The 23,852-nt window shown below is 47.3% G+C and overlaps 1 protein-coding gene across 2 annotated transcripts in view; it reads left to right on the top strand.

Moving 5' to 3' along the window:
* LOC137420556 (uncharacterized) overlaps positions 1 to 23,852 on the top strand; it is a 71,382-nt gene that overhangs the window by 16,569 nt on the left and 30,961 nt on the right. Inside the window, exons 2-3 of one of the 2 annotated variants that reach the window (XM_068105704.2) lie at positions 2,083 to 2,385; positions 8,481 to 8,577. In XM_068105704.2, the coding sequence (XP_067961805.2) occupies positions 2,083 to 2,385; positions 8,481 to 8,577 (400 nt within the window). The remainder of the gene's footprint in view (positions 1 to 2,082; positions 2,386 to 8,480; positions 8,578 to 23,852) is intronic. The other variant, XM_068105705.2, reaches the window with a different exon arrangement.

The following is a 23,852-nucleotide window of genomic DNA, read 5'->3' on the forward strand; positions in this document are numbered from 1 at the left end:
AACGAAGAACGAACGAACAAAAAGAACAACAAATAAACGAATAAGACCTGGGAAGGAAATATTTTTTTGGGGTTTTTTTTTTTTTTTTTTTGTGAGTACAGATATTAAACAAGGAGGTACGGGGTGAACGACTGGTACGAAACAGAGAACGAAAATAATTTCAGCGCATTCGATGAATCGCTGAGAGAAAAACAAACCACAAGGTCGGAGACGGTACGGTAGTCTAAGCCTACGAGTACTAGGCCGCAGAATACTCGATACCATTAACCGACGATTGTGTATACATGTACGAAAAATTAGCACCGAAAATTTTCCAAAAGATACGCTATAGGTACATACACCGAAAGATAGATACAGTCTCGACAAAAACACAATTGAGAAATATAACTTAGCTTCGAAAGCGTGAGCGCATGGAGCAGCTTCGAAAAGATGTGATCTCGCGAGATTTTCTGCTAAATGTATCCATGTTTTGCTAAATGTATCCATTTTTTGCTAAATGTATCCATTTTTTGCTAAATGTATCCATTTTTTGCTAAATGTATCCATTTTTTGCTAAATGTATCCATTTTTTGCTAAATGTATCCATTTTTTGCTAAATGTATCCATTTTTTGCTAAATGTATCCATTTTTTGCTAAATGTATCCATGTTTTGCTAAATGTATCCATTTTTTGCTTAATGTATCCATTTTTTGCTAAATGTATCCATTTTTTGCTAAATGTATCCATTTTTTGCTAAATGTATCCATTTTTTGCTAAATGTATCCATTTTTTGCTAAATGTATCCATTTTTTGCTAAATGTATCAATTTTTTGCTAAATGTATCCATTTTTTGCTAAATGTATCCATGTTTTGCTAAATGTATCAATTTTTTGCTAAATGTATCAATTTTTTGCTAAATGTATCCATGTTTTTGCTAAATGTATCCATTTTTTGCTAAATGTATCCATCTTTTGCTAAATGCATCCATGTTTTTGCTAAATGTATCCATTTTTTGCTAAATGTATCCATTTTTTGCTAAATGTATCCATTTTTTGCTAAATGTATCAATTTTTTGCTAAATGTATCCATTTTTTGCTAAATGTATCAATTTTTTGCTAAATGTATCCATTTTTTGCTTAATGTATCAATTTTTTGCTAAATGTATCCATTTTTTGCTAAATGTATCCATTTTTTGCTAAATGTATCAATTTTTTGCTAAATGTATCCATTTTTTGCTAAATGTATCCATTTTTTGCTAAATGTATCCATTTTTTGCTAAATGTATCCATTTTTTGCTAAATGTATCAATTTTTTGCTAAATGTATCCATTTTTTGCTAAATGTATCAATTTTTTGCTAAATGTATCCATTTTTTGCTTAATGTATCAATTTTTTGCTAAATGTATCCATTTTTTGCTAAATGTATCCATTTTTTGCTAAATGTATCAATTTTTTGCTAAATGTATCCATTTTTTGCTAAATGTATCCATTTTTTGCTAAATGTATCCATTTTTTGCTAAATGTATCCATTTTTTGCTAAATGTATCCATTTTTTGCTAAATGTATCAATTTTTTGCTAAATGTATCCATTTTTTGCTAAATGTATCCATTTTTTGCTAAATGTATCCATTTTTTGCTAAATGTATCCATTTTTTGCTAAATGTATCCATTTTTTGCTAAATGTATCCATTTTTTGCTAAATGTATCCATTTTTTGCTAAATGTATCAATTTTTTGCTAAATGTATCCATTTTTTGCTAAATGTATCAATTTTTTGCTAAATGTATCCATTTTTTGCTAAATGTATCAATTTTTTGCTAAATGTATCAATTTTTTGCTAAATGTATCCATTTTTTGCTAAATGTATCAATTTTTTGCTAAATGTATCCATTTTTTGCTAAATGTATCAATTTTTTGCTAAATGTATCCATTTTTTGCTAAATGTATCAATTTTTTGCTAAATGTATCCATGTTTTTGCTAAATGTATCCATTTTTTGCTAAATGTATTCATTTTTTGCTAAATGCATCCATTTTTTTTGGAAGAGTTGAAATGTTGAAATGTAACGGCTTTATCAAAACTCACATACATTACTTGTGCGTGCAGCGATGGCGGAGACACTGGTTCATGCTGTATCCAAACAGCAGCTGGGGAATTGCTCGGTTGGAGTACTTCGAGATGAAAGAAGGCGCCAGCAAGCCCGAGAAGGCTGCACGATGTAGTGACCGAAAGGCAATCCGCCTGTCCGATTGTCTGAGCGTAAGACCCGAGGCGGCTCCTCCTGCAGAGAATTACCCTCGTGATTCTTGTGCTTTCTGTATAAAAACGGATGAAAGGCGCTTCATCTTTGTTGGAACCGAGGCAGATGTGGACAGTTGGGTTACCCAGTTGTGCTCCCTCGCTTTTCCGGTAGGCAACGCTCTCCCATGCACATGGCTCAGCTTACTCCCTGTGTGTTGCCTGTATAAGCCCCCCCCCCTTCCCTGTGTGTTGCCTTTTACATACAGGGGATTATTATTTTGGAAATAATCCCCTGTATGTAAGAAAAAAAAACAACACATGGACACTTCTAGGATTTCCAGGAAAGAAGTTTGTATTTCAAAATGGTGGATCTGGGGTGAATTAGCAGGTTTAGAAAAGATCAAGGTTTTGGATGAGGGAAGATAAGAGGTGGTGGTGAACAGCTGTTTTAAAGACCTGGAGTGAGGAGTGGGATTGAAGAGAGTGAGGGAGTTTGTTCCAGAGACAGGAGAAAAGTGGAATGAAAGAGTGAAGGTGAGCAGAGAGTCTTGATTTTGGCAATTCCAACAGAAGAGGGTTGCTGGCAGATCTTGTGTGACCTGTAGGAATATTTGGGGGACAGAGCACAGATAGAACAGGGGGAGCTAGGCCGGAGAGGAGTCGGTAGAAGACAGAAAGACCACCTACCTGCCTGCGGTGAGTGAGTGAAAGGCCCTCAGAATCGGCTTAATCGCGGGAGATTCCAATGATTCCAATGAAAGCTTTGGTTTCAACAACGTGAAGCCGTTATTTACAAAAAGGGGGCGAGGAAAAGTATGTGGCCATTCAAAGCAATAGCTTATTGTTTATACAGCAGGTTTTTAGACCTGGCCTCGTTGAGGACTACATAGCCTTCTACATTTAAAAAAATAAAAATAAAAATAAAGGGAAGGACATAAGACATGCAATGGCGAGGATACGTGTAGGTGCGGCAATGTACCAAGCAAAAAGAGAGCGCAGAACTAACCCGTCTAATTATCCCCTTAGTGCAATCTTATGAACTAACACAACATCGGCGCAAATTCAGAATCAGACCACCAGAGTTTAAGAGAGAGACAGAAATCGACGTTGGTTGGTCCTCTCTACCTCACCACCTGAGGACCGTCGTGTCCCTCGATTCCCCACGCTATGTATTGGGGAAATGGGAAAAATGCTGGTTGAGCTCTTTTGGTTCAGGACTGGTTAATTGTTAATCCACTGCTCCTGTCTCTGTTCGGGTCTGAAACCCTCGTTGACCTGTTGTCCAGAACCCTGCTCTCCACCAGGTTGTGAATCGTTGTTCAGGATAAAATGATTAAACCCAGATGGGATTCTAACCCACAACCCCCTGCTTGGGAATCTGATGCCTTATCCATTAGGCCATTACCCTAGCACGTTACATTGGTCCTGAAATTCCTAGTAGTGTTCACTTGATTTATACCGTGTACCTCCCCCATCTCCCAACCCTCTCCCTTCCACAGATCTACCGACATCCCTGTTCTCTACTGTTGTTATGCTTGCATGCTTCCCTCTCCCTCCCCCTCATGTCCCGCTCCCTTTATTGTATGTTTTATATGTCCATGCATGTTTTCGTGTTTAATGTGTCAGCTCTTACACGAGCCTAATAATAAAAGGCTCTGTCTGTCTGTCCGTCCGTCTGTCTCCTCCATAACTCCAAAACCATGAACCCTAGCGACCCCAAACTTTGCATGCATACACCTGGACCTCCAACAGATTGCAATGATGAAAACTGGGTGTTTGGGTGTGTTATAACATCCTTTTTGAAGATGATTAACGAGGGGCTCATAATAAAAAAAAACCCAAAAAGCCTTACCAATGTGGCGGCCCACCATCTTGGTCAGCCCACTGCACCTCACCAGGTTCTAAAGATGCCATTTTGTTTCGGCCTATTCAAACATGCCTTGCCTTGGAAACACGAATGATTTATCATTACATAATTGAAACGTATCATCAAAATCTGGATTATGGGTATGAGGATTGGATGCTGTAGACTAAATAATGTCCAAATCTGGAGTGATATCTGACCAAATTTACCATATCTAGCGATTTTTATAAGTGTATATATGCATTTATTTAAGCGAGGCTGTCATTCTCATTCTGGGATTAGTTCTTTTTTATTTAACTTGATAATTTTCACTTAATTCATACTTCCATGGGACAGGGTGTACGATCTCCATTGTAACTACGTTCTGTTTTTAAAATTCCTCGGCCATTTCAACCAGAAGCAATCAGCTTGCTATCGCTTGCCAAGCCAGCCATTCCTCATCACCCAATTCATTGGAGAGCTTGCTGGAGTGCTTAAGCCGCTTCACGAGGACTCTTAATTAATTAGTCACAAGGCTGGGGAAGTTTAGGTGTGTTATCACACCCTTTTTGAATATGATTATTTTTAACTTAATACTTCCATGTGATCGGGTGTCACTCGGTGATTTCTGGTGGAGTCACATACGCTACATCTCTGCCAAATCTCTGCCAAATCCGTCCACAACCTTTTGAGATATTTTGTTCACAAACGGACAGACAGACAGGGGTGAAAACATAACCTCCATCCACCTTTGGTGGCAGAGGTAACTAGAGCGGCACTCAGTAGAGAGCATACCTCCGCCATGTGAACAGTTAACGTTTTGTATCCCAGAGTAGACCAGCAAATCACAATACAGAATATCACATTTAATCAAAATCATCCGTCCACAACTTTTTGAGATATCCTGCTTTGAATCGTTTTTGGCCTAATCTTCCAATGGTGAAAAAACACTTTAAAAATCATACCAGCCGGATCCGGATCCGGATCTTAACCAAAATTGAAGCTATTAGTCCGTGTCACACACCCAACCTGTCCACCAAGTTTCGTCCAAATACATCCATATCTTCTTGAGATATCCTGCTTTGAATCGTTTTTGGCCCTATCTCCCAATGGTGAAGAATCACTTAAAAAATTCTACTAGCCAGATCCGGATCTTCACCAAAATTGAGTTGATTCTTCCCTGTCACACACCCAACCGGTCCACCAAGTTTCGTCCAAATCCATCCATAACCTTTTGAGATATCCTGCTATGTATCGTTTTTGGCACTATCTCCCAATGGTGAAGATTCACTTTAAATATTCTACTCGTCGGATCCGGATCCGGATCTTCTCCAAAATGTTATCATTTCGTCCTTGTCACACACACTACATCTCTGCCAAATTTCATCCGAATCCGTCCACAATTTTTACCTTCGCAAAAGCGGAAGGTTATGTTTTGATCGCTGTGTATTTATTTGTATGTCTGTGTGTGTGTATGTTAATCGCATAACTCAAAAAGTATTCAACCGAATTGCATGAAATTTGGTGGGATGATTGGTTATTATACGGGACACATTTGATTAGATTTTGGGAAACAGATTTGCTCAAATTCTGACTATTTTTAACTCGATCGTATTTCACTCAAAGTTATGAGCGACTGAAGAAGAAGATGTCCATCCAGGACGTCATCACTATAACGCGATCTCCCGCGATCATTTCAACCTCAAAAAAAATTATAATTGCAGATTTGTCAAGAGATGAGGCATATTAACAAACGAATGAAACAGATTTGCTCAAATTCTGACTATTTTTAACTCGATCGTATTTCACTCAAAGTTATGAGCGACTGAAGAAGAGGATGTCCATCCAAGACGTCATCACTATAACGCGATCTCCCGCAATCATTTCAACCTCAAATGAAATTCAAATTGCAGATTTGTCAATCGGGGAGGCATATTAACAGACGAATGAAACAGATTTGCTCAAATTCTGATTTTTAAAAATCGATCGCATTTCACATAAAGTTTCACATCGCATACACTCCCATGCCAAGTACAGAACAGTAGCTGCGGCGAAGGTATGCGCTCTACCGAGTGCCCGGATTCTAGTTTTTCTTGTTATCTTGTTCTTAGATATCTTGTTCACAAACAGACAGACAGACCGTCAGGGGTGAAAACGTAACCTCCATCCACCTTTGGTGGCGGAGGTAAAAATTATCATTTTATGTAGCCTTGACCTTTGAGATTTAGATCTAAAAAAACAATCTGCTTCTGGCTTTTGATTGGTGAACAAATTAATTGACCCAATATGCAAATTCTTAAAATTTCAGGTAAATCGCATGAAAATTGATGATTTTATGAGATGCTGACCTTTGACCTTTTGACAAAATTATTAATTTGCCCTTTTTTTCGAGTCGAGGCTCGTGAAAGAGCTAACATTTATCAAACAAACAAATCAAACAAACAAGCAAACAAAGTATATAAAAAGGGGAGCGGTCGACAAGATGGGGAGAGAAGGGGAGGAAGCACACAAACACAACATTTGAGAGCAGGGACATCGGGAGATGTGTGGGATGGAGAGGGCCTGGGGGGGGGGGGGGGGCAGGATAGGTATAAAACGAAAGGACACCAAGGACTTCCAGGAAAGAAGTCGGCACCTCAAAAAGTGGATTTGGGTTGAAATTAGTGGGGGTAGAAAAGATCAAGGTTTTGGATGGGGAGGATAAGAGATGGTGGTGAACAGCCGTTTTAAAGACCTGGAGGGTGGAGTGCGATTTGAAGAGAGTGAGGGAGTTTGTTCCAGAGGCGGGAGAAAAGAGGAATGAAGGAGTGAAGGTGAGCAGAGAGTCTTGATTTTGGCAGTTTAACCATAAGAGGGTTGCAACCAATTGGCCTTCTCCATATTCTCATAATAAAGCTTTGGTGAAAATTTGATGACAAAACTCAAATGTTAAAAAAGTTTCAGCCCTTGCGCATGCACACACACACACACACACACACACACACACACACACAAACACACACACACACACACACACACACACACACACACACACACACACACACACGTTATGGGAAGTTACAAGGGGTGGCAATTTGACATCTCGCCCCTAGTGCCATTTTCCTCAATACACCACTGCTCTAGTGTACTTGAGATATGTTTGTATAATTCCCTTTAGATGATGGACCCAGATTGTGTATATTATATTCCCGCCAGGAAACGACTCAGTGTTACCCAGCAACTCCGGGTACTTTTGCTAGTAAAAAAACAACAACCCCTAATCTCTCATTTCCGGAGACCTTTAGGGCCAAATTTACAAAAGGAAGGCATTTGAGAGTTAGATGCATGTAGAATCGCCAATCATGCAATGATCACCCATTCAAAGTTAATCGCTAAATGCCAAAGTGTTTATCTAATGATAAAAACGTAATCGCAAGCGTTTAACAAACAATAAACAGGCATTTTAAGGCCCTTTTCCCTGCTAGAGCGGGGGTTAGTCTTGCAGGCCCCATGACAATCTTCTCCATTTTGCCCTATTTTCTGCAAGCGTTTAAATAACAAAAAACACTTTTGCACATCGGCGAGGACATGTTTAAGAGTGCGTTTAAGGTCTTGAAGCAAACATTCGGTAAAGATGGTAGGGTTAGAACTGTAGTCGTACTCTCAAATACCTTCTGGCTGTTTACGTTAAATAACTATAAGGTGTGGGAGGAGTGGAAAAACTTCACAAGATCTGCATACATAATAAATATATGGCCAATAATTAATTTTATACTGTGTATACAATCCAAAAATAAAACGTGATAGATGTTTCAATAATTACGATCGATCACTTCAATACAGATTACCGAGAGTGGCATACATGTGGGAACCATCGCTCGGATGCAGGTGTCGTACACATTCACAGATTGTCTTTTACATCATCAATGGTTGGAGGGATGGATGGATAATCTTGAAGCGATCATTTAATTGGCTGCTAGATCTAATGCAAGATGACCTGGATCAACTGACCATGAGGAGCAATGCGCTGAATTGGCTGTTGCATTGTGATTTTATGAACGTGCTTCATTTCAATTGGATGTTGGAGATATGGGCAGAGCTTCACAGTCTAATCGGTTGTTTAGACGCGCACAACCAAACAGCTGTTTATCTTCCTTCGTAAATTGCTGTTTAGACGTGCGTTTTGCGATGCGTGTACACTGTACAAAGTTGTTTTTGTCGGCGTTTAAGGGTTAGCCTTGTGTAAATTTGGCTCTTAGAGTTATAGTTTAGAGTCTAGTCTAGACCATTCCTCACACAAACGGCTGTTCATTAAATGTAACCTGGATGTCAATTTGCGGATTTTGTACTTTTGCGCAGATTTGAATTTAGGTTTCAGAAGAATGTACTCTTCTTGCTCTGGTCTGCTCACACGCCACTGAAACCACATTTTATCCTTCAGGACAACCGGGAGAGGCATCAAGGGACCAGTGGCACCAACTCGGCTGGCAACCAATTGGCAATGGAAGAGAATACACTGTACGGATCAAGAGAGCAAGGTGAGACGTATCTGCCTTCAGTCACTTGTGATCACCTTGGTTATGAGAACAGAGGTGTCAGTATGTATCATGGACTGTCACGTCATGTCAAGGGTCCCAATTCATATGTCATGGATGTCATGTCATGGATGTCATGTCATGGTGGATTGTCATGTCATGGGTTGGTGTCATGGATATACCATGAACTTTGTGCCGTGCTCTGCTTTGATGAAAACGAAGCATTACACAACCAAACATTGCATTTGAAAAGTGCCGAATCATTGGCCTGCATTGCGAATACACAAAAAACAAGTTTTACACAGGTACACAGTTACACAGTTACACAGTTACACAGGATTATTATATCCACACATTTGTCATAACTGTTGAAAAATAAAATGGTTCAAGGACTCAGGTTGCTTTCCTGATCAGGATCGAATTTCTGACGAGCATCAATGGAAATCCTTCAACGGTGATTTTAACAAAATCCAGTCTGTCTGTGCAAATACGGGTTGTGTGTATGTATACATATTGTTACGGACGCGGTTAAAGATGTTATTTTGACCGAGCGGTGGTATTACCGCGACCGAACAGTTAATTCCCCGACTAGAACCCGATTCCACCCAAACGTTGGCCGTATCGCTCCGCGGCTGCTCAATATGGAAAACTCTAAAGCGACCGAATACAAAGAGGAAAAGGAATAAGACGAGAAGACGTACAGAAGAGTAATTGGATTTTTTATTTACACATATAATCAAGAAGAAAGCAGTCACGTTTATTTACAGACGAGATTAGATACACAGTGCAACGCTAGCTTACCTACAGTCTTAATTAACCCAGGGACAGAACAAACAAGGACAGACTTACGCGGGGAATGATGATAGGACTGGCGGGAGATGGATGGCTTGCGGGATAGGGAGGTCCAACTGGTCCTGCAACCGATCGACTCGCGGGCAGCCGCCGCTCCTTCGCGGCCCTGCTCCAAACTGCCGTCCAGGCCTCACGCTGCTGTGGCTGCAGTTTTGGTGGCTCCAGCTGCAGTAAAATGCAGTTGCGGTGGCTCGATCTGCAGCTCAACTCTGGACTTCTCTCGCAGTTTCGGTGGCTCGATCTGCAGCTCAACTCTGGACTTCTCTCAGACTCAACTCCTTGGACTCCCTCTCGTCTCTCTGTAAAAGCCCATCTCCCTCTTGGACACGCCCTGCCTGCGGGTTATATAGGCCCCGCCCCTCAACCTTCGCGAACCTCCTCGATGTTTCTCTCCACACCCTCTCCAAGTCCAACCCCTTGTTCATGGTTGGTTGAGTGGGGCTGACTCACTCCTCCCCTCTATGACGAGGTGGGGACCCGCCTTTCTTCCCCAACCCTGCCTCGTGGTCAATGGCGGATGAAGAGAAAACCGCCCAAAATGCAGTTGGCAATGCGAATGGCAATTGACGAAAAGGGGGAATGGAAGTTTTGGGAGTGGGAATGAAGGGAATCTATCTCTTTCACTGGTGCAATGGAGTATTTCAATTAATGGGAGACATAGCCTTACCCTAAAACACATAATAAGATATAAGCTATCGAACAGGGGTATTCTATGATTAGCTGTGGTGTGGATGCTTTATGGACTAATTATGGGACGCCCTTTGACCTTTACACAGCTCCGGAGGCAGGAGGCGCAGAATAACAATAATAATACACACAATAAAAAAATACAGTCCTCATATCCGCAACAATATATACTACTCAAAAGAAGTTAAGGGTCAAAAATATTTGCGCATATAAATATAAGCTAACGAGCTAAAATGGTGACGACTAATGACAAAATAATTCTTTGATGGCTCAAGAACAGAAAACACAAAACAATAACTTTTGATTAGACACTAGTTTATTACCCTGATGAAAAAGAGTCATGCACCCCCCAAAATGATGTTCACACAAGTCGCAGAAGCTTCAGTAACTGGTGTAGCCACCGTCAGCATTCACACATTCTTGACAACGTTGGCGCATGCTGTTCATAATGCGTTGGAAATAACGTTGAGGGATCGCTTGCCATTCTGCGACGAATCGCTGAGCCAGTTGCCGGAGGTTGACGGCAGGGACGTGATGTGATCGAACTCGCCGCACTAGTTCATCCCACGCATGCTCAATGTGTGACAAGTCGGGTGAATATGCAGGCCAATCCATGTGCTGAACATTCTGCTGCTGCAGGAAGTCGGTCACCACCCTGGCACGATAAGGTCTTGCGTTGTCGTCCTGGAACCAAGCTCCTGGTCCAATCCGCTGCAGAAGTGGAATTACCAGAGGTTGAACAATCTCGTTGAGATAACGCTGACCAGTCAAATTTCCGTTGACGATGTACAGAGGGGTTCTGTGGTTCATGGATATCCCCGCCCACATGGCCACACCATCACACTTCCTCCTCCAAATGGTAGACGTTGAGCAATGTTGAGATCAGCAAATCTCTCTCCTTGACGACGATAAACACGAGCCCGGCCATCATTGAACTGGAGCGAGAAGCGGGACTCATCTGTGAACATTGTCTCTGCCCACTGACCTCGGTTCCACTGGATATGACGTCTGCACCAATCTCGGCGAGCCCTTCTGTGACGGTCAAGTAGCGGTGGTCGGACTGCAGGACGCCGGCATCGCAAACCTCGGTCTCGCAGACGATTCCTAATGGTCTGGTCGGACACGTTGGTGCCTCTGGCAGCTCTGAGTTGATCCCGAAGATGCCATGCGGTCACAAAGCGCTGTCGCAACGCCGTTATCAGGAAGCGGTCTTCTCGTGCTGTTGTTGATTGGGGTCTTCCAGAACGGGGGCGATTCTGAACAGCATTAGTTGTCCTGAACCTCTGCCAGAGTCTGCCGATAACGCCTTGGCTTACATTTAGACGCTGAGCCACAGTTCTCTGAGTTTGTCCATCTTGTAGCCAGCCAATGGCCCTTCCCCTGTCTTGGATGCTGAGTTGTTGTTGAACCATCTTCAAAGTTAAAGTGATGATTAATGGAAAATGCTCAGCCATTTTATTGCTAAAATTGGCATGCTTGGAATGACACTCATGCAAAACACGTGCAAATGGTGCATGGGGTGTCACAATGGGTGTTTCGAGGCAGTTTGTCAGTTTAGTCTGACTAAGTTCGTGGTTCAAATCCATGAAAAGGAAATCTGGGTTAACTTAAAAAGCTTCTAAAGATAAGTGCAATGATTGCATGTCCCATAATAACGTGATGTCTATAGTCCAAATGACAACCCAAAGGGGAATATTCTAACCCTATCTGGCTTAAAAAGACATACTTACAAAAATGATCAAAAAATTTCCTTTGACCCTTAAATTCTTTTGAGTAGTATATATATATATATAAAGCTCAGTTGACCTTTTGCTCCACCAAATAACAGCGAAACGGAGTTGAGTAAAAGGGTGAAAATTCTACAGATGCTGTTTTAAATAACTACCTCTGTCGGTTTGAATGTTTGAAAGAGAATGGACGTCTGGATCAATTTTTGAATTGAATTTAAATCCCGATCTATATATATATATATATATATATATATATATATATATATATATATATATATATATATATATATATATATATATACATACATATATATACATACATACATATTGTTGCGAATATGGAATTTGGCCTCCATATCCGCTTGTAAATATTCCCCTATTTTCTCCGATACTCCCCAACTCTCCCTTACCCCATTCCCTAGTCCCATTGTCTGTAAACAACACCCATTAGAGCCGATCTTCCCCTTCATCCCCCCATTAAATGTCGTGCCCAGGTCCCCCGCACCACACGTAGACAATTATAGGACATCTTGCTAGTTATTCTTAATCTATGTCAGTTAAGGACTTGTTTCCATTAATTATGACTCTTCGTTGCACCAGAATGTGATTATATGGCACCTGTTAGGAAGTTTAGGACCTCCCCATACCTCTCCGCATCTCTTCCCCATGAAGAAGCGCCAACTACAACAACAACAACAAAAGAGGGGGGCGGCGCGGTGACGGCATGGGGAGTGGGCGTCCTCCTTCCGGCTCGGTTAGCCGCCATTGACCACGCGCTCCACGGGGTTACCACGAAGGGGCTCCCTGTCGGCCCCTCGTCAAGGGCGGAGCCGGTAACCCCCGCACCCAATGAGAAGCCATGGGCCGATGCCATCTGGGGCGGCGCTAACGAGCCGAGGGCGTGTCACTCCCCGCCGGATATACGCGGCCCCGCGCCGGACGTGACGTAAGATGCGCCCCGAGCTTGGAAGGACAAGACGCCACCCTCCCGAGCGCTGAGCGACCTCCCCGGCATCTCCACCAAAGTCGCGACCCACGAGCGCTGAGCGACCTCCCCGCATCTGCTGGACACCACCGTACGTGATTCTGTCCCTGAGCCAGGTGCACCTGAGCCATCGACTGCCGCTTTCCTTGCCATCAAATCCCGTGTGAGTCAGCGTTGTCCCGTTTATCTGTGGTCTGTCTAGGGTTAATATAAGAGTGTGTCTAAGTGCCTGTCTTCCTATGATGTCCCTCTCGTCCCTGTAATCTAACCTTTTTCCGTACGAATATACTTGAAAATCGAAACCCTGGTGTCGTATTGTGTCATTATAGCCCAGCCGGGTGTCTTCTCTTTCCTATTGAGCCAGCGTAGCGCGATTAGTTAACATTCGGGCACAATCGGGTAACTTGTACGGATACGGCGGCCATCCCGCTCGGCCCACCATACCATCAAAGTCGTATCTGTAACAATTGGTGTCGAGGAGTGGAATTCGAACCCGGGACTAAATTAATTAGGCCCAAATTTTGGGAGGGAAAATCGATTCGGAGCGCGTTTCCCGCGCGAAATTATAACGGCGAAATTTCAATTTGTTTTACGAAAATAAAAAAAATAAAAACCGAATTTTGAAAGTCGCGCTATGGCGGATCAAGACGGCTGGGGTCCGGTAGGGGAGAGTGAGGCAGGGTCGGTCCAGGACCAAATTGAGGGACGTGAGGAGAGCGAAGCAGCGAGGGTAGCAGACGCGCAAAATGGCGCCTCGCTGGTCACCGCGCCCGCGACCGTGGTAGCGCCCCTGGTGGATCCGAACCTTTTTATGTTGCAAATGAGGGCCCTTATGGAACGAATGGGAGACCAAATTGTGGGAATGAGGGCTCAGGGTGAGCGATTAGAGGGCCAAATGGGGGTAATGGGAAACCAAATGGGGGTAATGAGGGACGAAGCGAGGGGTACCGGTGAGAAGTTAGACAATAATTTTGAGGAGTTAGACAAGAAAATTGGGAAGTTAGACAATAATTTTGAGGAGTTAGACAAGAAAATTGGGAAGTTAGACAATAATTTTGAGGGGTTAGACAACGGGATAAAAGAAGTGAAAAATGGGTTAACGGGGGTAGAAAACAGAATGGCCGCTCAAGAGAATCAAATGGAAGGGATGCAAAAGGGGTTAGAGGGGTTAGAAAACAGTATGGAAGGCAAATTGAGGGACATGAGGGACCAAGCGGAAAGGGAAGTTAAACAAATGGAGCAGCAGATAGAGGGGGTCAGAGTGGGGGTAGAAACCAAACTGGATGCTCACAGGGAGGAAATGGAGCAGATGAGGGTGGCATCTGGGCAGGAGATGCAAGTGATGGGAGAGGAGATCAGAAGAGGAGTGAGTGAGGAGGTCGGAGGAGTGCGCGAGGAGGTGAGGCACTGTAAGGAGCGCATGGAGAAAGAGGTGAGAAAGGGGACTGTAAAATTGCAAGGTGGTATAGAGGAGTTGACGCTGGGAGTAGAACAACTGACAGTGGGACAAAAGGAGCTGGGGGACCAGGTAAAGAAGAACACAGCGGTAATAGAGGGTTTAAAATCGACACAGAAGGAGATGAAAAAGGACGTAGGGGTAATTAAAAAAGAGTGCCAGACGGTACATGAGGACCTGACGAGGAAAATGGACAAGGTGGTAGAGGTAATGGAGGTTAAAGAGCGGGAGGTGCGGGAGCACATAGAAAAAAATAAAGTGGAGTTAGAGGAAGAACTTAAAGGGGCGCACGAAGAGATGAAGGAGATGAAGCAAAAATTAGAAGAAGTGGAAGAAGGGGTGAGCGAAATTAAGAAGCGACGGAGAGAGGATAAGAAAGAGATAAAGGAGGAAGTAAAAGAATTGGTCCAAAGTCTGTGTTCGGATCGTGATGATGTGCTCATTAACCGGATGAGGGATTCGCAGGTGATGGAGGAGAAGCGAAGAGAAAGAGGACCCGGTGTAAGTGGTGACCAATATGGTCGTGCGTATGATGCGCCAGGTGATTTAATAAGCTTGGGGGTCGAGATAGACCCGGATGTTCGTGAGAGGCCAAGAGTGAGGTGTATGGCTGGTCCGGAGGGTATGGAACGAGAGGTGCGAGGTGTGGGTGAGCAAGGTTGTGGTGGTGGTGGTATGGAATGGGTAGCGGGTTGCGGAGGTGTGACCCATGCATCGACACCAACAGGGGTAGTTGTTGGAGGGACCGGGGAGGCACGAGAGCCCCTTGGGGGTAGTGTACTGTGGGGGCCCGGCCGGTTCGGCCCCGCGCTGACCCCGCAAGGGGCGACGCACGGGGTCCGGCCGGCGGGCAACGACTCGCATACGAGGTGGTCCCACAAGGTCCCACTCGCGCCGTATGACGGCAAGAGTGATCTACGCGCGTACCTGGCGCAGTTCGACTGTGTGTGTAAGGGTAACGGTTGGGGTGAGGACGAAGGTGGAGTACACCTGGTGGCCGCATTGCGCGGCGCGGCGGCGGAGGTGCTGACGGCATTACCAGCGGGTGCTCTCACCCTGCCAGCCCTCCGCGACGCCCTAATTAATCGATTTGGAATAGAACAGCAGAGCGAGCTTGTTAAAGCTCAGCTCGCGCTGCGAAAGCGCAAGCCCCAGGAAGCCATCGGGGAACTTGCCCACGACATTCGCCGCGCAGTGGGGATCGCACATGCTAGCATGGCAGCGGATTCCCGGGAAAGCCTGGCGCTGGACCATTTTATCCAGGCCCTCCCGGATATTGAGCTCCGGCAACAGCTCGCCATGTGGCGCCCGCAGACTCTGAGCCAGGCGGCTGACGCTGCGGCCCGTTGGGAAGCAGCGAGGCCCCTGGCCCGGGGGGGCGAGCGTCTCGCAATGGCGGTCCGCCAGATGGGACCCCCGATGGAGGGCGGACCCCTTAGGGGGCCCGCCCCCGACGTGGGTCCTGACCTGGCGGGCATGGTCCGGAGGCTGGTGGACCAGCGCCTGGCAGGACCTGGACCATGGCAGGCGGCCCCGGAGGTGGCCCGCGGTGGACCACGAGCGGGTAATCCAATTCGGACCTACAGGGGGGGGAATTTGGAATTCCGGAGGCAAGCACCTTATCAGGTGAGGTGCTATACCTGCAACCGCCTGGGTCACCTGGCGCGGCACTGTCGAAACGCGCGCCGGGATGATCCCCGGCAGTTGAGGTCCTCAACTCCGCCCAGGGGGGAGCGGGTTAGCCGACCCCAGACACCCCCCCGCCAGACCCCGGGAAACTAGAAGGTGTCGGGCACGTAGGGCGGTGTTCGGCAGCAGAGGATGGAGGAGAGCCCTCATTGACGCGACAGGTCATTTATTGTGGCCAAATTGGAACCGGTAGCCTGACAATTAGATGCAAAATTGCCGGCGTGGGGGTAGACGCCGTCGTGGACACAGGAGCTAGCGCCACGATCATCAGCCCTGTGGTCCTTGATTCGAGCGCAGGTGGCTGGGATAAGATCCAGCGCCTGCAAAATTATAGTTTGCAGCTTGCTACCGGGGTAACGGCCCCGATCATAGGGCGTGGTTCTGTGACCCTCAAGTTAGGGTCGGTAAGGAGGGAGATAGATGTTTGGGTGGCGGAGGTGTGCGACCCATGTTTAATAGGGTTGGACCTGTTGACTGCCAGCGGTTGTAAAATCGACTTGTGCCGGGGGATCCTGCAGGTGGGAGTAGAAGAGCTGCCGTTAGGGGGAGTGAGCACGGCCGAGAGAGCGGAGCTGGAGGCTTCCGAGGCCGTGACCATCCCCCCCAGGGCCGAGGCGATAGTGCCGGCCCGGTGGGCAGCTCGCCCAACATGGCAGGAGTCCTGCGGCCTGGTCGAACCGGTGGCAGCGCAGTCCATACCGGGTTTAATCGTGGGCCGCACCCTTGTAAAAACGGACGGACCGGTAGTGGCCGTCCGAGTAGTAAATGTGAGTACAGAACCACGCACTATAGTAAGGGGCACGAGGGTAGCTGGCTGCACCCCAGTTGAGGAAGTCGCGACAGTGAGGGGCGAGAACGTCCAGCCGAGCCGACCCCGGGGGGAGCCTTCAATAACAAGTAGGAATTGGCCCGATCCCATTTGCGAGATGGTAAATCGTAGTAGCGTAGAGTTGGGAGGTACCCAGAGGGAGGCCTTACACAAACTGGTTGGGTCCCATTTGGACCTCTTCTCCCTGTCCACCGAGGATATTGGACGTACGGGCCTGGTGAAACATCAGATCCACACCGGTGAGGCCCGGCCTATTCGTCAGGCCGCCCGACGGCTCCCTTGGAGCAAGAGGGCGGAAGCTGACGAGCAGGTTGCAAAAATGCTCGACGCAGGTGTGATCGAGCCCTCGGGAAGTCCTTGGATGTCACCTGTTGTGCTGGTCAAAAAGAAGGATGGGACCACGCGGTTCTGCGTGGACTATCGCCAGCTAAACAACGTGACACTCAAGGACTCATATCCCCTGCCAAGGATTGATGACACCCTCGATGCCGTTGCGGGCTCAAATTGGTTCACAACTTTGGACCTCAAGAGTGGGTATTGGCAGGTGGAGATGGATAGGGCAGGGAAGGAGAAAACGGCATTTTCCACAGGTAAGGGACTGTATCAGTTTACTGTGATGCCGTTTGGTTTGTGTAACGCCCCCGCCACCTTTGAGAGATTGATGGAGCATGTACTAGGCGGCATGCCATGGCAGTCATGCCTGGTGTACCTGGATGACGTCCTGGTACATGCCCAAACGTTCCCCCAGGCACTAGCTAATTTGGACCAGGTGTTCGGGTGCCTCAGACAGGCAGGGTTGAAGCTGAACCCGAGTAAGTGCACTTTGTTTGCAAGAGAGGTGGCCTATCTAGGTCACGTGATTGGCCGCGAGGGGGTAAAAACAGACCCAGACAAAATTAAAGCGGTAGAGGAGTGGCCCGCACCACGTACCATCAAAGAGGTGCGGGGATTTTTGGGACTCTGCTCCTACTACCGGCGCTTTGTGGCGAAATTTGCGGAGTTGGCCCGTCCCCTCCACCGGCTTACGGAGAAGGGGACGCGATTTAATTGGACACGGGAGTGCCACGAGGCCTTCCAAAAATTGAAGGGGTGTCTAACATCCGCACCCCTTCTAGCTTACCCCACTAGTGACGGGACATTTACCCTGGACACGGATGCGAGCCAGGAAGGATTGGGCGCAGTTTTGTCTCAGACACAGGAGGGCGTGGAGAGAGTGATTGGTTATTATAGTCGGGCCTTAAGTAGGCCCGAGAGAAATTATTGCGTCACTCGCAAAGAGTTATTGGCTATGCTGGCTGCCATGAACCATTTCCACCCGTACTTGTACGGGCGGAAATTTTTGGTTAGAACTGACCATTCCTCCTTGCAATGGCTCCTTCGGTTCAAGGAACCGGAGGGCCAAATTGCAAGGTGGTTGGAAAAGTTGCAGCAGTACGATTTTGATGTGGCCCATAGGGCCGGGAAGGCCCATGGTAATGCGGACGCACTCTCTCGGCGTCCTTGTCTGGGGGAAAACTGTAAATTTTGTGCGAGACACGAGGAGAGGGAGCAATTGGGCGATTCCGCCCCGATTCTCGTCGTCCGGGCAACCCGGGTGAGAGGGCCAATTTTGCCACTAACCGCGGACGAGGAATTTGGAGAGTTGGCTTGGAGCACGGCCCAGCAGGAGGATCCTGTTCTGGGGCCGGTGTTCCAATGGGTCAAATTGGGGCAAAGACCAAGGGGGGAAGAGGTCACCCCCCTCGGGGCGCAGACAAAGGCATATTGGGCTCAGTGGCAGACCCTGGAATTGAAAGGCAACATCTTGTATCGCAAGTGGGTGGAGGTTCCCTCTGATCGAACTTCCTGGCTGGTGATAGTCCCTGACAAATTCAAGAACGTCATATTGCAACAGGTGCATGGTACCCGCTCCGGCGGCCATTTGGGCAGGACAAAGACAATATCTCGGGTCCGCCGGAGGTTCTATTGGGTGAATATGGGGCGCGACATACAGGACTGGTGTCGGAGATGCGACGCCTGTTCTGCCAAAAAGGGACCAGCACGGAGGATGAGGGCCCCCCTTCAATTACATCAGGTGGGGGCCCCCCTTGAGCGGGTGGCTATGGATATTCTAGGACCGCTGCCCCGCACCCGCCAAGGTAATAAGTATATCCTCGTTGTGATGGACTACTTCACCAAGTGGCCGGAGGCCTACGCCCTCCCCAACCAAGAAGCAGGGGTGGTAGCGCAGGCCTTCGTGGAAGGATTTGTGTGCCGGCATGGGATTCCACAGGAGTTGCACACCGACCAGGGACGAAATTTTGAGAGCAAATTACTAAAAGATGTGTGCAGTCTCCTGTCAATTCGAAAAACCAGGACAACGCCTTTAAGACCTCAATCTGACGGGATGGTGGAAAGATTCAACCGAACTTTAATCCAACAACTGGCACTGTTCACCACCACCCGTCAGGATGACTGGGACGAACATCTCCCTTACTTGCTCATGGCCTACCGAACCAGCCAGCACGGGGCCACCGCATGCAGTCCAGCGTTGCTTATGTATGGGCGGGAGTTACGGGCTCCCGCCGACTTGCTATGCGGTCCCGTGCCAGACACAGTGGTTAACCCGCCGAGGGAGGGGTACGCACGTCACCTAGAGGAAGGCATGGAGCTAGTCCATGCCTTCGCCCGCCGCCAACTCCATCTGGCGGGGGAAAAGATGAAGCGCAGGTACGACGACCGGAGCCAGGGGAGTCAATACGCTCCGGGGATGAAGATTTGGTTCTTTAATCCCCGGAGGCGGAAGGGAAGGTGCCCAAAACTCACCTCCCCCTGGCAAGGCCCAGGAGTCGTCCTGTCGCAAATCTGTGACGTGGTCTTTAAGATCAAAATGGGGCCACGAGCCCTCCCTCGGATCGTCCACGCCGACCGGATAAGACCTTACACCGGCGAGCAGGCGCCCCCGTGGATCGCCTCGGCTTTAGATGCCGAGGCGGGACCCAGTACCTCTGAATAAGGGGGGCTTATTAGTGCCAGAGGACTGGGGGATTGAGGAGCGATAGGCCCGGTGGGAGAGGGTGGCATCCCTGCCACCTTTCCCATGTGAGGGGGGCAAAGGAGCAATAGCTTATGGGGTGTATGGCAGTGAAAACTAGCCCGGGTGGGTTAGGATATTGTGTGTAGGGATCTAGAGAAGATGACCTTAGGTAACGTTAAGGTTAGTTAGTGACTGATACCTGTAGTGGGGACGCAGGTAGATTAGTATGGATGATAATGACGAGGGAGCGCAATAGTTTAAAGGGACGACTGGGAAGCGCAAGTTTCAGAAGGGAGTAGTTAGCTGAGATGATGCCGTGTTTGTGAGAATTGAACAGGTGTGATTGCACAGGTGTGCAACTGGACAGGTGTGTGGAGCAGTGTATGAGTAGTGAGTGTGTGGATCAGCGCGAATGCGCTTGGGGAGAGAAGGGTGCAGGTGGCACCAAGTGTGAGAGCACAGGTGTGCAGGTACAGGTGTGTGGAGAGAGTTGGAGTAAGTGGTACGGAGTGGTGTGCATGGTGCGAAGGTGTGGATGGGGGAAGAGTGGACCCCTTTCACGAGTACCCGGGGCGGGTAGTGTAAGTGTTAGGTAGAGGGTGCAGGTAAATTGTGGTTGGATATTGGCATTTGTGGTGCGGTTGCAGAATGGTGTTGTGAATGGGTGCATTAGTGTTGTGGAAATGGCTGGGCGTGTAGCCTGTTAGTGTGTGTAGTTGGTTGGGCACTCCACCACTGTGAGGATGTCGGCCAGGTGAGGCCGCAGGTGGGCTCTGGGAGCCGGTAGTTGTGAGTGGGTGCCTGAGGATCCCGGGTGTGGATCGGGCAGCCCAGTGCCAGAGAGGGCACGGAGTGGGGAGAGAGCCAGAGGGCCTTCCCCTGGTAGTTAGGTTAGGGTAAGGAGCAGGTAAGCTCGGAGGCAACTGCAGTGGTGGAGGTGTGCAGGTGGGTAGACCCACTGGGAGAGGTACACGCCGCAGCCCAGAAATTGTGCGAGGGCACCGGGAGATGAATCGGGGGAGTGAGACCCCAAATTGAAAAGCACCACAGGTTGGCCAATGGGAATTGGTTTTTAGAACCCATAGAGTAAGAGGGCCAATGGTTTGGCCGGAGGAAGACCCCGGGTAGTGTAAAGTTGTTAAAGTCATTTAGGAGATAGTTAGGATTGATGAACCTGTCGCACCATACGCAGCCACTTACCTGTGGTGATGATGATGACTCCCCACCTGTGTTTTCTTTGTTCTGTGTGCAGGAAATGAGATTGCTGTGGATTTGTGAGACGCATCACGACGTGGATGAGACATTGGGGTGATTCCATCTCTCCCTCCTTAGGAGGGACTGATGATGAATTGGTGATGGCAAATTTTGATGTTGAGTTGAAAATGGCAAATTTTGATGAGAGTTGAAAATGGCAAATTTGATTGGTTAGGAGGGAGAGAAGACGAATTTGGTATATGGGAGGAACGGGGAAGACAGTAGGGATGTTTGTTGATTTGTAAAGTAGATGTTTATGAGTAGTGTTGTGTTGTGTGGATGCAGTAAGGGGTAAGGGAGGGGCCATGTAGGTTACCTGGTGGGGGGGGGGGCGTACGATAGGAACGTACCTGTCTCACCTGGTTCCCATGTGCCCCCAGTGTGCATCACCTTACATTGCGTGCACTTTTGCGCCCTTACCACCTTACTCACTTGTTTCTTCTTTTGTCTCCCACCTCCGAGGATCTGGCTTTGGGGTAGAGAGAGAGGAGAGAGAGGTGCTGGCTGCGCAGTTGTGGGCCTGCACTTTCGCTGTTCGCTGCCTGGATCGGTACACCATATGGACCGCAATGTTTGTGGCCACCCACAATGGACCGCAGTTCGGTTGCGGCCAAGCACCACCCGGGGATGGACCTATGGATCAACGTGGCACCTATGCCATACAGGTGAACCACTTTTAACACCACCAAGTGCACCACAAGAAGAGCAAGAGACACCTGCAGGGTTAGGGGTTGTTGAAGTTATTTTTATTCCAATGAACAATGGTGACTGCACCGATTGGTGGTGGGGTGGTGCTGTTGATGCTCGGAAAGGGTGCTCTGCACGTTATTAAAGGCCGTCGGCCACAGAGCACTCGTGGGTTGGTGTATCGATGTTGGCAAGCGCGCTCTCTCTATGCATAACATCTGCATGTGTTCCTCCAAAAACAGGTCCTGGATCGTAGTGTAAATAGCAGCGTAGTCTTGTAAATAATGCTCCCTACCGGCTGTATGTTTAGTTTGAGAATTCTTTCCGGATTCGGTTATCCTGTGGGTGTGTTTCTGTGAGGAGAAGGGTGCAACGTCGCAGGGGGACATATTTACTCATTTGTGAATATCTGTAAAACTGTCGCACTCAGGGTAGAGTTAATAGTAGAGGGAACTACATTGCGTGCCACACTAAAGTAGGTAAAAATTTATCGGGTCGGGACGCCCCGAGGGTAGAGAAGGGTGCAATGTTGCGAATATGGAATTTGGCCTCCATATCCGCTTGTAAATATTCCCCTATTTTCTCCGATACTCCCCAACTCTCCCTTACCCCATTCCCTAGTCCCATTGTCTGTAAACAACACCCATTAGAGCCGATCTTCCCCTTCATCCCCCCATTAAATGTCGTGCCCAGGTCCCCCGCACCACACGTAGACAATTATAGGACATCTTGCTAGTTATTCTTAATCTATGTCAGTTAAGGACTTGTTTCCATTAATTATGACTCTTCGTTGCACCAGAATGTGATTATATGGCACCTGTTAGGAAGTTTAGGACCTCCCCATACCTCTCCGCATCTCTTCCCCATGAAGAAGCGCCAACTACAACAACAACAACAAAAGAGGGGGGCGGCGCGGTGACGGCATGGGGAGTGGGCGTCCTCCTTCCGGCTCGGTTAGCCGCCATTGACCACGCGCTCCACGGGGTTACCACGAAGGGGCTCCCTGTCGGCCCCTCGTCAAGGGCGGAGCCGGTAACCCCCGCACCCAATGAGAAGCCATGGGCCGATGCCATCTGGGGCGGCGCTAACGAGCCGAGGGCGTGTCACTCCCCGCCGGATATACGCGGCCCCGCGCCGGACGTGACGTAAGATGCGCCCCGAGCTTGGAAGGACAAGACGCCACCCTCCCGAGCGCTGAGCGACCTCCCCGGCATCTCCACCAAAGTCGCGACCCACGAGCGCTGAGCGACCTCCCCGCATCTGCTGGACACCACCGTACGTGATTCTGTCCCTGAGCCAGGTGCACCTGAGCCATCGACTGCCGCTTTCCTTGCCATCAAATCCCGTGTGAGTCAGCGTTGTCCCGTTTATCTGTGGTCTGTCTAGGGTTAATATAAGAGTGTGTCTAAGTGCCTGTCTTCCTATGATGTCCCTCTCGTCCCTGTAATCTAACCTTTTTCCGTACGAATATACTTGAAAATCGAAACCCTGGTGTCGTATTGTGTCATTATAGCCCAGCCGGGTGTCTTCTCTTTCCTATTGAGCCAGCGTAGCGCGATTAGTTAACATTCGGGCACAATCGGGTAACTTGTACGGATACGGCGGCCATCCCGCTCGGCCCACCATACCATCAAAGTCGTATCTGTAACAATATATATATATATATATATATATATATATATATATATATATATATATATATATATATATATATATATATATAATTTATATATATACATACATACATACATACATATATATATATATATATATATATACATATATATATATATATATATATATATATATATATATATATATATATATATAAATAAAGGAGGAGTGTGTGTGTCTGTCTGGATGTCCGCTTATAACTCAAGAACTACACATCGGAGAAAAGTTTTAGACACAGATTCGGAATCAGCATAAAATTCCGGTGGTTATAGGCTACTTTTTATTTGAATATCAATGGTTTAAAAAACCGGGCCAGCTGCAATTCCATGGTGTAGTTTGTGGCGGCGCTATTGCCCCTTTCCGATCCCATGACGAATTGCGGTTCCGATTCGCGATAAGGTCTATGCGCTATCACCAAC

The sequence above is a fragment of the Myxine glutinosa genome, chromosome 2, assembly GCF_964187855.1.
Source record: "Myxine glutinosa chromosome 2, kmMyxGlut1.1, whole genome shotgun sequence".
In the NCBI taxonomy this organism is placed as follows: domain Eukaryota; kingdom Metazoa; phylum Chordata; class Myxini; order Myxiniformes; family Myxinidae; genus Myxine; species Myxine glutinosa.